Below are 16,296 nucleotides of genomic sequence, written 5' to 3'. Positions count from 1 at the left end.
AGAAGGATGGGAGGCCTGCTCTCCTCAGTTAGTTATGCCAGCATTTGGAGGATCAGTCACCAAGTTTTTAATTTTTAAAAGTTTTAAACTTTTAAACTTAAGTTTTTAAGTTTAAACTTAAGTTTTTAAGGTTTTTTAAGCTCACTAAGTGCTGTTTGAAAAGGCAAATATTGAGCTGGATCATCTGTCTACAAATAACTCATACCACTCAGCTTATTCCTACTGGTTTAAATTTCTTTTTATATCCCATAGCAAAATTGTTTCCAAAATAAGCTCCATCACATGGGATTTTATTGCAATGATGGAGTGTAACCTTGTAATGTGTGTAGCTATGTGATGCAACACAGACTTTTTTTTGAACGAATTTTAATACCTTTTTCTGGTGCAGTTACAGACAGGGAGTAGCAAATTATGCATGTCCCATCAGCTGGTGAATAACACTTGCAGAATTCCTGAACTCTCTCCTCGTAGCCAGTTGTGCAGAAAGTGTTGTTGTTTGATGGAGAGGGGAGTTTGCTGTATTTAAATTGTTCTTAGTTGATCTGAATACACGACACTTATTAAGAAACAGACCCTGCCAGTTGCCCTTCTTTTATTTTCATCCAGCCTCACTGAAGCCAGACAATTTGTGGCTTTAATAGAACATACAAGGCACATGTGGTAAGAAGAGTTCACTTACAAGCAGCCAAAGTGAGTGCAACCAAGCAAAAAAGTGAACAGTTGGTGAAGTGAAATGCATCCCTTGCTTCAGACAAAAATACAGTGGAATGAAAGATGCAGTAGACTGGCTTTCCCTTAAGCAGATCTAATTTCAAAATCTGTCCCTGGAGAGAGAACTTTTGCTTTAATTGAGGAGGTGGATCCCAGCTCTTTGTCACTCCATCGATCAGCACCCTTTGCTGTAGCTTTAGCAGTGCACTGCGGACGGCTGTAGGATTTATTTCCTGCTTGTTGAATAAAGCTTCCTACCAAGCTGCTGGGAGTCAGCATGGCCTGGCCTCTGCAGCACAGTGCAGCTCCCATCCTCTTCCTGCTGCTGCAGGCCAGGACCTTCAAGGCAGTGTCGTAGCCTTGTCCCTACGTTCCCCTTGAGAGGCTGCAGTTGTTGGGGACTCAAGAGTTTAGGATTGTTGCTCGGATCTTGTCTGCCAGCTTTCCTTGGAATGGGCAGAGTCTTGCCTAAAAATCATTCTGAACTGAAAAAAAATGCAAGGGGAAAGGCATTGCTCAGGGTGCAGCCAGATGTTTTGAGTTTCTTCAGCTAACATCATGATTTTGGTTAAAAGTGGTATTAAGGATAAACACAGATCAGCATGCTGGCATGTACATGAGCAGTAGTATGTGGCACAAGAGGGAAGGTGTGAAGGATAACTAACTGTGCCTAGAGGGTGAGTGAGGAGGGAGGGAGGGTATTTCCTTCCCCTGCCCTCCTGTTTCCTAAGACATGGTGACTTGCCCTGGCCAGTCCAGGAGAAACACAGGTGTACTTCTGTCTTTCCATCCAATCCTCCATCCTGTCTCACCAGGACTGAACCATTAGTTAGGACTTAAACAAAAACTGGTTTTGTATGACAGGTTTTTCTCACAGCTGTAAATTCTAGCTGAATACTTCTTCCTGCTGCAAATTCCAGCTGTATACTTTGCCTTTACTGTCTCCTCCTTTATCACCATTCCTATGCTTTTCATGTCAGCTTCCAAAATTAACGCTGTGATGGATCATGTTTGTCATTTGAGGGGTCCTGATAATGTTTGAGGAATTGAAAATGGCAGAAGCATTAGTGTTATAAGGGAGAAATTATAAATGGGGTGCTGGAGACTTCAGGTACTGCTCCATTTCAGCTTCCAAGCTTGGAAGAGGTGTTATTTGCTCTTTAGCATGTGAAGGTACGTGTCATGCACATACTTGCCACAGCAGACCCTAAGACCAACTTTTGAGTAGGAATGAGATTGTCTGAAGTGTTACAGGGAGGCTGGTGGTTGTGTAGGTGTGTGGCCAGTACAATTTAAAAGATTCAGATAAGCATAGCACTATAAGCTAGGAAGCATGGATGGCTATACACTCTGGAAATTAAAGTGTTGTATGGTGTATTTTGTCCTTCCCTTGTTTTTGTGTGAGGTGTTGTAGCCAAGGGGTTAGTTGTCATCCATGGCATTGCTTCCTTACTCCTCAGATCTCTGGCTTATAAATGTGTGCTGCAGAATTAGCTCAGGGAAGAGTGAAAGCAATGCGAAGAAGGAGAAATTGGTTTAGGGGCATGGTTTGCTTGGTAAAAATATTACAAAGAAAACACATTGAATGTGGGAGCTGTGCATGTTTTAGATCTAAAAAAAAAATACAGGGCCTGCAGGCCATTTCATTCCTGTGTTGTGTGTGGAGGGCAGATTTTACATGACTTCTTAGCGGATTATTTTGAGTATGGACCCAGCCTCATGATGATTTACCAGGAGGACATCATGATCCTAGGACCTTTGCCTATAGATTTATTCAGAGTAGAAGGCACAAGGACCCTTCTGGACAACGTTGAGGATGAATAAGAGAAAGAGTTACTTATAAACTGTTACAAATTGGTGCTGGGTAATGGCTGTAGTGTTGATCAGACAATATAAGAGGGCCCCCAGTGGCTACCGACTTAACAGCTGCATGTAAGTCAGCCAGTGAACATTTGCTTGTAGCTGCTCTAGTTTTGTTTTTTTGAAGAGCAAGAAGCATAAACACAAGTCTAGACGCTGCTTAAAGGGTTCCACTTGTTTAAAGTGTGTACTGAAATGTCAGGACCTTCCATGGAATGAACAAGTTGTGCCTAGAGTTGGTAACACAAACTGGGCCGGGTCATCCAGAGCCCTGGCTCTGGGGCAGGTGCAAGTGGGAGCATCCTGCCTGCTGTACGAGCTGCTCAGTAACTCTGCAGTGCATGGATAGCCAATACAAAGAGGATCCCCAAACATGAGTATATGCTCAGCACGAAGACTGATTATATTTGCTTTTATAGCTGGTTGTCAAGTTAGTTGCTGAGGTAATGGGCTGCACCTCAATTAAAATCTACCTGCCTGCATTGATACATTTAATATTTGTGTAAATATTAAACATTTATATGAATATTAAATGCATTTATTTGGAATTGATTCATGTTTACATTTTCCCACTATCTGAATAAAGATTACAAATGGAAAGCAATTTACTTATGCAGAAATCCTGCGTGCATCAAACTCATTTGACGTGAGCAGTGGGTAAACCATTCCCATCCATCTTGCGAGATCTCAGCCATGTCCAAGCTCATATCCCAGCCACGTAAGGGCAACAGTAAGCACCAGTTCTGCGCTGTACAGTGGGTACTTTGTTCTTGCCTTCCTCATGGCGTTGTTGGGCCCATAATGTGAAGGACGTGCTGACTTGTTTTACGATGTACCACACCAGGGAATGTAGTGCATAGTTTTCTGTTAGATTTGGAAAAGTGCAGGCTTTATATTAAAGGTTCATTTCTTTTTCATCCTTCAGCTAACTCATTTGCACTGTAATGTACTTTCCTATTCCTCCTCCTGATACTTGCTGCTTTTATACCTATTTTGCAAGCCATATTTTTAGTCTAATCCATACAGCAGTTGTCTAAAATTCCATAGCATTGCTTATTTCTTACCTATAACTCTTAATAAAAAATAGGGCTGTGCCAACCTATTATATCCTTAATAGAATATTCTAATGGTTATTAAATCAATTGACTCTGAATCTCACTTTAATAAATGAGTCAGACAGTATTTTCCAATTACTGTCAGCCGCCACCTTTCCAAAGAGCAGATTATTTTGATTGAATTTTTTAAAGCTGCTCAGCACTTTTTTTAAAATTTTTGCTTTTTTTTTCTGCCTGAGTAAGAGCAAAGAGCAGCAGCTCTGTTCTGCAGGGAAGGAGAGCCCTTTGGACTGTATCTGACACTCCATTCCATTTCAGATTTATCCCAAATGAAAACTGAAAATGTGACATTTCACTGGCCCTTTATTTATTAATGATATCATATTTTGCACTTCCATAGCACCCTATCAAATTGTTTGCTAAACATGGAGAGCTAGACAGGGGCCACTGAGTAAACAGAGCCTTTTGCATGCTCTTTCCACATCTGGCACCTTTGCAGGATTTGCCACATCCTGGCTCTTTTCATGCCAGTGGGAGATAAAAGGCTGGCTATGCTTTTAAATTGTCTAGGGAGAGCAGAGAACAGGGACAAAGCCTTGTTCCCCCATCCTTCCACAGTGCTGTGTGATCCAGGCTTAAACCCTTTCACAGGCAGATGGCAGCGATTCTGGGTCTTCTGAGTGTGGTAGATAATCTTGGACTCTTCTCCAGCTCCACTATCTTGGTTGTATTAAAAGTCTTAAGGGATAGTAATTAGGTCAGCCTGTTAAAGTAGAAATTAAAAATTAGCACCACTTCCTTAAAGATGGGTAGTCTGAGAAACACAGGCCACACTGTCATGCCCAAGGTGCTAAGAGTATGTCAGTGTTGGAGTTTGGAATGGAAGCCAGAGATCCTGACTCTTCTGCCTGTTCTGTACCCTTAGCTGTCTTCCTTAAATTTAAATCATGGCTGGTTTCACATTCTTGAATTCAAGGGCTGGATCCTTGCCCTTTGTTCCAAGGATGTAACAAAGCTGGTGATGTGCACAAAATGGGTGAAAACAGTGGGACTTAGGAAAAATATTATTCTGTTAGTTATACAAATGTAGTCTTATTTTGTATATGATGAATGTATGTGATGTAATGTATATGATAAAATGAAATGCTTTTAGTTTGGAAACTAAAAGCATTTCATTTTTAAGAGAAACTTAGATTCTGCACAAATTGATGTCTTTTGCCTGGGGAAGGTTTTTATCTGCCCCAGGCGAGTGGGTGAGGGGATTTTTCAAACCCTGTTTATAAGCCTTTAGGAAAATCACATTTGCAACATAGAATAATCAAAGTGATTTTGATATTTGTGACCAGGAAATCACCTTGGATCTGAGTAATATGGGAAATACAATAAGGGTCACCTTTAATGGGGTTCAGTTCTTCTTGAACAAGTACAATTTCTGTGTAATTAAAATTAGCTTTGCTTCGGCATCAGGGGTGCATGCCTTCCTTTCTACTTTTTTCTTCATCAACTAAGGTAATGGAAAGACCAAAAGAAAAGCCTTCCCTGTTTTCTGTAGCATCATATAAAAATATTTCTTTTTTGGAAGTCTTTCTTCCTTGGAATGTTTGAAGAACACCCTGTTCTGTGTTCCCATGCTCAGGAATGATTAGCATGGTTCATTTACACTTTGCCAACAGTAACTCTGTGATTTGAGAATTGTCATTGATTATTTTCACCTTGACTTGTGGAAGATTCTGAGATGGAGCTCCCTTTGTCCTAATTGTTTTGACTGTGTGTATCAGCACAAACAGGTTAATGAAGAAACTTCACCTTACAGGTTTCCTGTCTTGTAACTGCCCATTGAGGGGAACTTTCACCACCTCCAGAACTATCTGTTCAATAATGACCATGGCAAAGATATGCATATAGGAGAAATATTGTGCGTCAGTCTGTACAATCGTCATAATTAATTAGCAAGTTCAGGAAAGAAGAGGCATTTATATGAGATTTGTTGAGCCGTCCTCCTCTTTTCAGGATGCTGTTCTGCAGCTTTGCCCGCAGCTGTGGGTTGCTGCCTGTTGGAAGTACACAGCTTGCAACCTGCCTTGGAGGATGTGTCTGTGTGTCTTAGATCTACAGACTGGAGTGTGCCAGATTCTTTTCCTTCATGCTCCCTTTGGTGGTGCTTGCATGGGTTGTATTTGTCCTCTCTCAGCAATAGCAAAGGCAGAACACACTGGAAGGGTTTGTCAGTGATGGTGGAAAATGCCAAATCACAGGCAACTCTTGATAATCCACTAAAATTTTCCCTGCTAATGAAGTAGTTAGCATATATTTGATTTTTTTTTTTTTTTAATGAAGAGTTACAAAAGGTGTCATCTACAAGATGAGGAAATGTCACCCACCCTTAACCTTCCCCTGGAAGTCTTTTGCAAAGGATTTTATCAGCTATTGTACCTGACTACCAGCGTATGTGGCTGGGTGGGATGTGTACCTCATCAGCCTGTGCTCTGCTGCCACCATATTCCAGTCTCTCCAGAGAGGCGATGGTGTCAAAACAGCTGAGATTGACCTCAGCCTTTGCCTGAGTTTGTGTTGACAGCTGTCCTCAGTAGATCTAGCTATAAACTGGTGCCTGGTCAGGCAGGCTGAGAGTCAAGTTCTTCTGTCTCATGTAGGTAACAGAGACAGGCACTTCAGCAGAAACAGTCTGTGGGCAGGGGATTGCCAGGACCACCAACATTTTTCAGCTGACACTTCAGACCAGGCCTTCCATTTCACACCCTCTAAAAGCTCTGCAGCATGTATGTGGTGATGCAGATCAACACAGAGTCCCCAGGCAGGTGCAAAGGAGAGCCCTTTATGGCAAAAACCAGGCCTTTTTAAGCAGCTAGCCCGTTACCATAGTATGGTTTTTAAGGCACAACAAGGCCAAGTGAACCAACCACCATACACCACGATGTAGACATGTGGCAGTCACGCAGCACGTCTCTCATGTCACTCACATCTCTCTACCCCTATTCCAGCTGAGTCACTCTCCTATAGTTCCCTTCCACTTAGCCTAAGTAGCAGGTCTGAGCCATGATTTTACAAGGCCCTTATTTTATAAGGCTTTACATATATGCAGCAGAGGTAGTCAGGATCATTGAACATTGCTTTCAGGAGGGACTGGGTAGAAAAGGAAAGGAAGTTTGCAGTTCGCTGTGTCTGCATGACAGTGATGTAATTTTGTCTAAACCTTTGTCTTTATTGGGTTTCATCTGCCCCTTTTCATTTGCAGAGCTCTGAAAGCTCATGGAAACCACACAATGGTAATTTTCAGTGATTCCACCTGCAGAGTGGCCACCATGGCCTGGCTTAGCTCACACTGTCTAATTCCCCTCCTTTGGCTAGAAATGCCATGACTTACGCAAAGGCTAAATTTAGCTTTTGGACTAACAAGAATTGAAAGCTGGGGGCTACCACTGACATTTTTTTCAATTCTTATAAGTCACTAAGGGTCATTTGGGGCAGGGACGTGCCCCCACTCAACCACTGGAACACCATGTCACTTTCTCTTTACACCAGTGGAAAAGATTGTCGTGTGGGATGCACAACATTGTCTGTGCTCTCACTATCCTTTGTGAATGCCCGTCTCCAGGGTCACTTATGGTTGCTGCAGGCAGCGCTGTGTCCAGCAGGAGGTTGGCAGCCTGGCATTTAGGTGTTCAGCATGGGCAGGGCGCTCTCCTCAATCGCTCCTTCCCAACTGAGAAATGGCAGGGAGCTGCCCCAGCCACCAAGCACTCCATTCCCGCTTGTTTTTTAATAATCAGATACAGTATTTACCTGCGAGATCAATGCCACTCGTGTAGCACACCGGTGACATACAGAAGGACCTTTTCTAAGCGGCGCTGTGGGAATTGAGGCCTCTGCAGCAGTGCTGGAAGCCACTTCTTACCTAGCAACTGTTTCTAAGTAGGACAGCCGCTGACTGCCCTCATGGCGGAGTGGATGAATCCTGCAGCACCCTCAGGAAGGGAACCTGGTGCCAGGCACCAGCCGGCCTTGGAGGACAATGGGAGGAAGCAGAGGAACAGGCAGCGGGGAGCGGGAAGGGTTTTAAAGCCACAGGACATGGACAGGAAAGCTGCGTCAGAAGGCGCATGGGGACTTCTCTGGGCTGTTCAGAGGAGAAATGCAAATAAAGAGGGAAAAAAATCCAGGATTGTCAGAAAGAGAGGTCTGAAATGCTGCAGCTTGCAAAAGGTTTCATGTATGCCCACAGGACTGGGAATGTGGAGTAGGAGTGGTGTGAGGGTATAAACTATCCACCCTTCTCACACCAGTTACAAGAAACTCCACCTCAGCCACAGTGCCAAAAACAGCATTCACAGTTCTTACCCATGGTACACAGGATGGTGTGTGATCAGCATCAAATTCCTCACGTGCTGTTTTGCAAATGTACTTGGTCGTGACTGGGTGGCTCTGCTAAGAAATGATGTTTCAGGTCATAGTCATCATTTCCTACTGAAGGCTAATGCTCTGCATTCCTGCGTAGTGCTAATTATAAGTGGAAAATCTGTGCTTTTAATGCCCCGTCAAGCTTTGGATATTCTGAAACATTCTGGGTAAGAGAACATTTCAGCAATCCAGTTTCCTGAGCTTAGGAAAACAAAAAGTTGCTCCAGTTCACAGATTGTGTTGGACTTTCTCTTTGTAAGGGCTGTGGTGAATTTCAGTTCTCCTTTGATTTCTCCTGCAGATGAAGGACTGAACCATGAATGCAAACTCTGCAATCAGACATTCGACTCTCCTGCCAAACTTCAGTGCCACCTGATAGAGCACAGCTTTGAAGGCATGGGGGGCACCTTCAAATGTCCGGTGTGCTTTACAGGTAGGAGCCCATCACTGCTTGTCCCAGTAATGCCCTTCGCTTGACCTTGCAGCACTCCCTGAAAAAATGTGTTGGGTGCTCGCTTTAGGTCAGCTTTAGGAGGGAACATTACATTTTGCTCATTAATAATATTGATTAGAAATCGTTTAGAAAGCTGAGCTCCTTGGAAGGTCGGTCATCCATCTGTAAGAAGTGCATTTCAAGCTCTTCTATCGGAAGTTTGAGTTTTTTTATAATTACAGAAGTGATAGTCTGTTACCTTCCACGGTATCTCACTTCCATGTTTCAAACCTGCCAAGGTTAAAACTATCCATAAATTTGTAGCTTTAAAGCTACAGATGCTTCATCTAATAAAACTCAGAGCAGAATTTGGCCCCAGTTCCCAGGCATTGCCTGTGCAGCAGCATTCTCCTCTGATGGGGTAAGAAAGCCCACATGCGTGTGTGTGTTGGCTTGTGGTGAGAAGAAACACCCTTGTAATGTGCTTTACAAAGCAAACCATGCTGTCTTGCCACAAGTCAAGTTCTGCTCTCCCCTGACACAAGTCCAAGTGTGGAATAATCCTCCCCGAGTCAGTGCTGTTATTCAGTAGTAAAACCCAAGTGAGAAAATAACTTGACCCAGTAGGGCTAAGCACTGCAGTGTTTGGGCCATAATGAAGAACAGAAAAATGCTGTTGTTGGAAATGAAAACACATTAAAAGGGTGCCTACTGAGTTGTTGTGAGTTTTTTAAGGACTTCCTAATAGAACATTTCATAAAATGATAACCTAAAACATGAGTGTTACTATGTAGCTTGCATTCCCAATTTTGCTTTAAAAAATGAAAATCAAAGATAATCACAAACATGACAAAACACACGTTGGGTATTCACACATCAATGGCATGCTAATTCTGGAAACCGTTGAAGGTTTCTGTTTTCCATTAATGGAAGTGAAGCATTTTCATTGATAAGCAAATAGACCCTTTAATACCTTAATTTTACTCCTCTTTGTTTGGCAGCTCCACACTCAGTGAAACCTAAGCGAGTGCTACCAAGGAAAATTAAATTTGAATTTTTCATCTTTCAGATACAGTGACTGGTGATGATTATTACCTCTCTGTGTTCAGATTTCACACATTTCTGTGGGTCATAAAATTTAAAAAATACATAGTTCCTCTTCACTGCACAGCTTGTCTGAGCATGGGTAGTACCACCAGAAACAGTTTGTCTGTAAAGTGTCTGTCTTCAATAATTCTTTCAGTTAGGCATTCCTTCAAGTTTTTAGTTTTACTACTGATTCTACCTTTTTTTTTCCCTTGTTTTTGCTTACACATTATGGTGTGATTTTTTTTTTGTGTGATGTCATAAATCTTCCATTTCCAAGTTTAGGATGCTGTAAATGCAACATAAAAACTTGCATATGTAAGGAGTACCCACTGAGAGCTCTCCATGTGACCAAGATCCCTGATAAAACTAATCCTTCCATTTCTGAGCCAGTAGCCTTGTGAAATGTGTTAAGGAGTATGGAGATAAGTCGATTCCAATCTGTGCGAAATTCTTCTTGCTTTTTGCTGATGGGGTAAATAGACAGTGAGCATTAATCACAAACAATGATGCTTTATTAGCAATGTGCCATTAAATTACTTCAGCACATCTTGCTAGAATATTAACAAGAAGTAAAAATCACCAATATAAGTTTTATATGGAAAATGGAATCTGATCTTTTTTTTCCAGGGTAATGAGAAATGTCATTAAAATGTATGACTCAGAAGAACAATATTCTGATGTTTTTTGTTGCCTTGCAATTAGAATAATTTTAATGATTAGGAGTGGAGTCAAAGTCAAATGCCAGCATCTTTAATAAATCCTTTCCCTGCCTATACAGATTAATATTGTAGATGCAAACTTTTTTAGGTCACAGTGCACCAGGCATCCATCAGAAGTCAGTGCTGCCAACCCAAACACTGCCTCTGGCATATACAATTTAATTATTAATAGTATGTCTCCTAGGTAAACTGTTACACAGTCTTAGGGCCTTGTTTTGTAGTCATTAAAATTGAACATGTTTATATTATTGAAACCCTTGCATTCAGTGTGTAGGCAGAGTTGATCTTAAAGTATCCAAAGAGAATTTACCTGCAGTTCTGTTTCACATTTATAGACATTGCCCCAGTATAGCTGTGGGATATAATTTTTAACATTAACACATTTAAATACAGAGCTGTTTGTTAGTTTTAACTTTAGGCACACAGAGTAAACAGGACTTTGGCATCTGTGCTTTTCAAACCTGTTGGTTGCCAGGAAATAAGTTTTGTGTGTGTTCAATCAAAGTGCAGTAAGCATGAAGAAATAATCCTGAACAGGAAATGGCATTTTCAGATACTCTATAGATGAAATCTTCATTGGTTGTCCTGACAGGGTCCTTATTTTTTTTTCTTGGTCAGTTGTTGGGTATTTTTTCCTTACACCAGGAATCTTCTTTTGTTTCAGTTCGTCTTAGAAGAAGCCTCACACTTTGTCGATAAATGACATTCATTGGTATGCATTATAGCAACAGTGTAAGGTGAAATCTGAATGCACTTGCCTAATTTTACATCCTGGAGTTGCTCAATGCTATTGGGAGATTGTTTATAAAAAAACTCCTCACTTATGATATGAAATAATTAAAAGCTTGTTCTTTGTCTAATATTTCAGTGTTTGTCCAAGCAAACAAGTTGCAGCAGCATATTTTCTCAGCCCATGGACAAGAGGACAAGATCTATGACTGCACACAGTGTCCACAGAAGTTCTTCTTCCAAACAGAGCTGCAGGTACTACATTTGTTACCTGAGGGTTATAAAGGCATTATGTATTTGACAGCTGAGTTCAAAGTTGTACTTGCCATGACCTCCTCTGATTCTTGCTTATCATCAGGATGGGAATTAGAGAAGGTCAAGAGAAATTGCAGGTGATTCAACCCATGCTGCTTCAAAAAGATGCTGGCAGAAAGCCACCTGGTACAGAGCTGAATTTCGGGATTCTTGCACTGTAGGTTCTTGCAGCTCAAGGTATTCTCTAGGAGAGAGAAATGGGCATCCTGTTTTTCTACTTGATAGCCATAAAACATTTAGTAAACCAGTGAAATGGAAAATTAATGTATTCTTTTGTCTTTAAATGTGAAAAGCTATGCCCTGAAGTAGGAGTGTAGTGATGGCAGAGAGGGGAAGTAGAAAGAATTTCTCTTTTGATTTGGTGGGGAATGAAAATAGGGCCAAATGAATGTATTTTTGTGGGCTGTCAGATTTGTAATGATACTGTTTATTAATGGTAAACAAAAGGAGAGAAAGAGAGAAAGAGAGAAAGAGAGAAAGAGAGAAGGAGAGAAGGAGAGAAGGAGAGAAAGAGAGAGAGAGAGAGAAAGAGAGAGAGAGAAAGAGAGAGAAAGAGAGAAAGAGAGAAAGAAAGAAAGAAAGAAAGAGAGAAAGAGAGAGAGAAAGAGAGAGAGAAAGAGAGAGAGAAAGAGAGAAAGAGAGAAAGAGAGAAAGAAAGAAAGAAAGAAAGAAAGAAAGAAAGAAAGAAAGAAAGAAAGAAAGAAAGAAAGAAAGAAAGAAAGAAAGAGAAAGAAAGAAAGAAAGAAAGAAAGAAAGAAAGAAAGAAAGAAAGAAAGAAAGAAAGAAAGAAAGAAAGAAAGAAAGAAAGAAAGAAAGAAAGAAAGAAAGAAAGAAAAAGAAAGAGAGGAAGGAAAAAGTGGTGCAGGTAGGCAAAAGTCAGTTATGAAAATAAAGAAACAGGAACATAAGGTAAAAATTACTTTTAACAGTAGAATTAGGACTGGATTTTGAAAAGCAGAATAGATAACTGATTTAGGAAGATGTAAAGCACACAGTGTAATTATGATTTGTACAATCACCTCCTAACAAGTCTATCCCATCTAAAATACACTTCCATTTCAAAATACCAAGTTTCCCAAGCAACTGCCTTCATTTTTTTTGTTGTAATAAACAAATGACATGTTTTTCCACTCAAAGTTTATTCCTGACCAAGACTAAGAAAAAGATTTTGCTCTTTCCATCTAAGCCTCATTCATTGAAACTTCAACATAACTGAAGCACCTGGTTTTCTAGTGAAGGGCACAAAAGGGTGTCACTACAGAGAGAAACTCTGCTCTACATGGGCTAGATGATAGTGTGTTGGTAGTTCCATGCTGCAGAAGGCTCCTACTAGACCCCATCTCAACATCCTTAGTGACAGCCTCCCTCTGTCTTATCTATGCTTGCAATAAGGAATATTATACTCTTAATTCATTAGATTTATTATTATTTTAATTAATTTGGATAGCCCTACCTCAGTGGAGAATGCATTATGTTTAAAAAAATAAAGTGCCATCATGCCATTTGCATTTATATTTTGGGATCTCTGTCTTTCTGCTCTTACCTCCAGTTACCTACCCAGGCTGCTGAAAGGGCAGCAAAGCACTCAGGCACAGCAGTAGGTACTCAGTTTTGAGCATTGCTTTTGCTGAAAATGCATTGATTTCCAGCCCACTCCCACTTAAAACCTATTCTAGGAGGCATGGCTTTGTTTGGGCTATCTACCACCTAAAGCAGTGGAATCTTTGGCAATTTTTTCCAGGTTATGGTGTTCCATCCTTTCACATTGCCTTGGTTTGTGTTGGAGATTGCAGCATAGCTGTATGTTTATTCTATCAAGGGCAGTTCCTTACTTTTTAAATTAAATGTGCATCTGATGTTCTTCTCCCATGCACAGGACATGCTGATCATGTCAGATTAGAAGGTAGGGTCAGCACTCCATGGTTGTAGGGAAGGCAGGGTGGAAACATGTACAAAGTAGAGCAGGGCAGAATGCAATAGCATAGAAGTCCTATCCACATGTATGGTTCAGCTGATAATTAAAGGGAATTAATTCAAGTAAACAGAAAATATATGCGTTACAATGGAGCTTAATTTGGTGTTTGGCTGAGTGTGATTCTTCACTCAGCATTTTCAGGCTCCTGTTCAGAAAGAGGAGCCTATAGGAACGTAAGAATCCCCTCACATTATGTTCATCTCACCTTCTCAATACAAAAATCAAGTAAGACTCCCTTTAGAAGTTTCCATTATTTCACTCCAGGCACTTGCTAGGAATGCAGCACAATCCCACAGGACCACATTCCGGTGAGAACAGAGAACAAATGACCAGTCTTGAAAATCAAACCTTCAATGTTTTGCTCAACCTTCAAGTTGAAATAATGAAATTTTACAGGAATTTACTCTTTGTTTTAAGATCCTTTTGACACTTCCTTTGTGCTCCGTACACGGCTTTTAAATGCCTTTGTGCTCAATAGCTGCAGAACCAGCTTTAAACTATTTTGGATACTACCTGCATATGGAGGAGCAAATGAAAACCTTCTGTAACAGTTAGAAGTTTATGCTTTAAGAGTATGTCAAGTTGTGAAATTTTTGTACTTACATGTTTAAAAGGCTATATGGTGTATTTATTTTCTGAAATGGAGTTGAAAAAGTGTATCCCTAAAAGTGTTTATTCTTCAGAATAGAAAGCTTCTAATAAGACATGCTTAACACAATAAGGGCTTGTCTGAAATAGGCTTGTACAAACAAGGAAGCTGAAAGATAGGTGCATTTATAGGGTGCCTAGATTTCCCCCAAAAGATTAAAATCTTCTAATTGAACACCTGGACAATTTAGTTCTCTATAGAGGATGGATGTAACTAAAACAGTGTTGTCCATTCATTATCCATAATACTGAATTTTTAATTGATAAGGAAGTAAAGAAACTTATCACTAGTTTATTATTGAATTTTCATTAAATTATGAAAATTTAATGAAAATTTAAAGAAAGGAATTTGTACCCATTAAGACTTCTTTTTCCTGCCCACATGCTCTTTCCAATGCCTGCTCCTTCTTGCCTTAGTCTTATTGGACATAGGCTTAGATGTTTGTTCTGGTGCCTCTCTTGTCTCTGATAAGGAGTAACTATTTCCTATTTTCAGTGCTAGTATTAATTCCACAGAATCAGAATGATTTGGGTTGGAAGGGACATTAAAGATCATCTGGTTCCAACCCCCTGCCATGGGCAGGGACAGCTTCCACAAGACCAGGTTGCTCAAAGCCCCATCCAGCCTGGCTAGGGACACAACATATTGTGGTCTTTGTGGGGAGGAATGTGGTACCCTTGAGGGATGTTAACCAAAGAGAATTAATCAATTCACTTTAGTTTTATGCAGATGTTGTTGGATCACAGAGGTACTGATATCCAATAGAACTGATGAATAATTGTACATTTTTTTCAGTGTATTATCAGTGATGATAGTTAGTTTTCAATATGATGCTAGCCAAGATTACATGATCTCAGCACCATTTTGCCCAGAACAAAAATGATATCTCCTTTTGGTGAATTAGGACATTTCCTTAACTTCTTGTGACTAATAATTAGCTGCCCCTGGGGTAGTTAAGTGTCCCCACTTTAGAAACATGAAAACTAGGGCAAGAAATAATTGGATCAGCAGTTGCTTCTCATCCTGTTCAAAAGGGACCTGGCCTCAGTGATTCACGCCCTTGCTGCTTCCCATCTGGACTCCATCAGCACAGAATACCTGGGCATGGAGCCATCAGCCTGTAGGACGTTCCAGCTAATACAGAGAGCTGCAGCACTGGCCCTCAGTAGCAAAGGAGACCAGGAGCATATTCAATCAGCTCTCTAGCTGTCTATACTGCCTTCCTACATGTTTGTGCAGTTGTGTTCTAAGACTCAGTCCTTAATTTTCTTGGTGGACTGGGTCAAGCACATCTCAGACATGACCTGAGAAGTTATTCCCATTTGGAAACAATGTGGTATTTGACAAAGTTCTGCTTTGTGAGCGTTTCTATCAAAGAGCTGGAGTTTTTTCCTCAGAAGCTAGAACTTCCTCATAGACTGGCCTGTGAGAGCATGGAACAGACTTCCACAGCAGTTAAGTATTATGAGAGATGTCCTCAACTTCAGCTTCTGAGAGCAGGATGCACCTACATGTGCCAAAGGCTCCCTTCTCTCATACAAACATATACCTGTATGTAGATTTCTAAACCTTCCCCAAAATCCCAACCCACAGCAACAGAGCTCTACCAAAACAAAATACACAGCTCCTTCCCCAGGGAAAGGATGAAAGAAAGAATGAAGCACTCATAGCAGATGTTACTCATGTCGCTTCAAACAGCAGGAGAACATTCTTAGCTCCCAGTACAAGCCGCTGAAACAAAGCAGGACAGGGGCAGTATAGAAGACTCTGTGGAAGTTTTATGTAGATTAATGTGAGTCTTTCTCTGGATTTCCAGTTTTACCATTTTCTTGTTCCAAGGTTAGCACTATTGAAATTAATCTTCTAGTTTCTTCCTCACTTCTTTAAGGGTTAAACTTTCCAAAGATCTCAGCATTGAAAAATGCTCCCAAAAACTCAACATTTTAAAACAGCCTTTAAAATACCCTTGACCTGAGCTGGAGCAGAACTAAGCAAGCTCTAGGCTATTTCAAGAACTAAAGGCTTGACTGAGACCTTTAGTGGAGACAGTGGCAGAGCTGGGATTCAAACACTATGTTCTCTCATTTGGGGGTCAGCTAGAGAAAACTGCTAATTAACCTGGGCTGGGGCTGTCTCCTTGTGGCAGAGGCCTTCTGGGGCCAGCTGGGAAAGAAGCTGGTGTAGGAATAGCATCATCCATAGCAGCAGTGGCACAGCTACCTCCATCTAGGATTGTTTTGCCAAGGCCCCCACAGTAGTTGAGTCTGTGTACCATGTAGGTCCCAACAGCAGGGGAGACCATGAATAATTTATGCTCTTTACACAAAACTTTTAAACCTGCA

General features: G+C 40.9%; 1 protein-coding gene across 7 annotated transcripts in view; it reads left to right on the top strand.

Annotated features, from left to right (window-relative positions):
- Window positions 1-16,296, top strand: part of ZNF521 (zinc finger protein 521) — a 230,234-nt gene that overhangs the window by 192,500 nt on the left and 21,438 nt on the right. For all 7 annotated transcript variants that reach the window (XM_064705994.1, XM_064706000.1, XM_064705995.1 and 4 more), the window contains 2 exons: window positions 8,347-8,478; window positions 11,155-11,270. In XM_064705994.1, the coding sequence (XP_064562064.1) occupies window positions 8,347-8,478; window positions 11,155-11,270 (248 nt within the window). The remainder of the gene's footprint in view (window positions 1-8,346; window positions 8,479-11,154; window positions 11,271-16,296) is intronic.

This window comes from Zonotrichia leucophrys, chromosome 2, assembly GCF_028769735.1.
Source record: "Zonotrichia leucophrys gambelii isolate GWCS_2022_RI chromosome 2, RI_Zleu_2.0, whole genome shotgun sequence".
NCBI classification, from domain to species: Eukaryota; Metazoa; Chordata; class Aves; order Passeriformes; family Passerellidae; genus Zonotrichia; species Zonotrichia leucophrys.
This window is presented reverse-complemented; position numbering and strand designations above follow the sequence as displayed.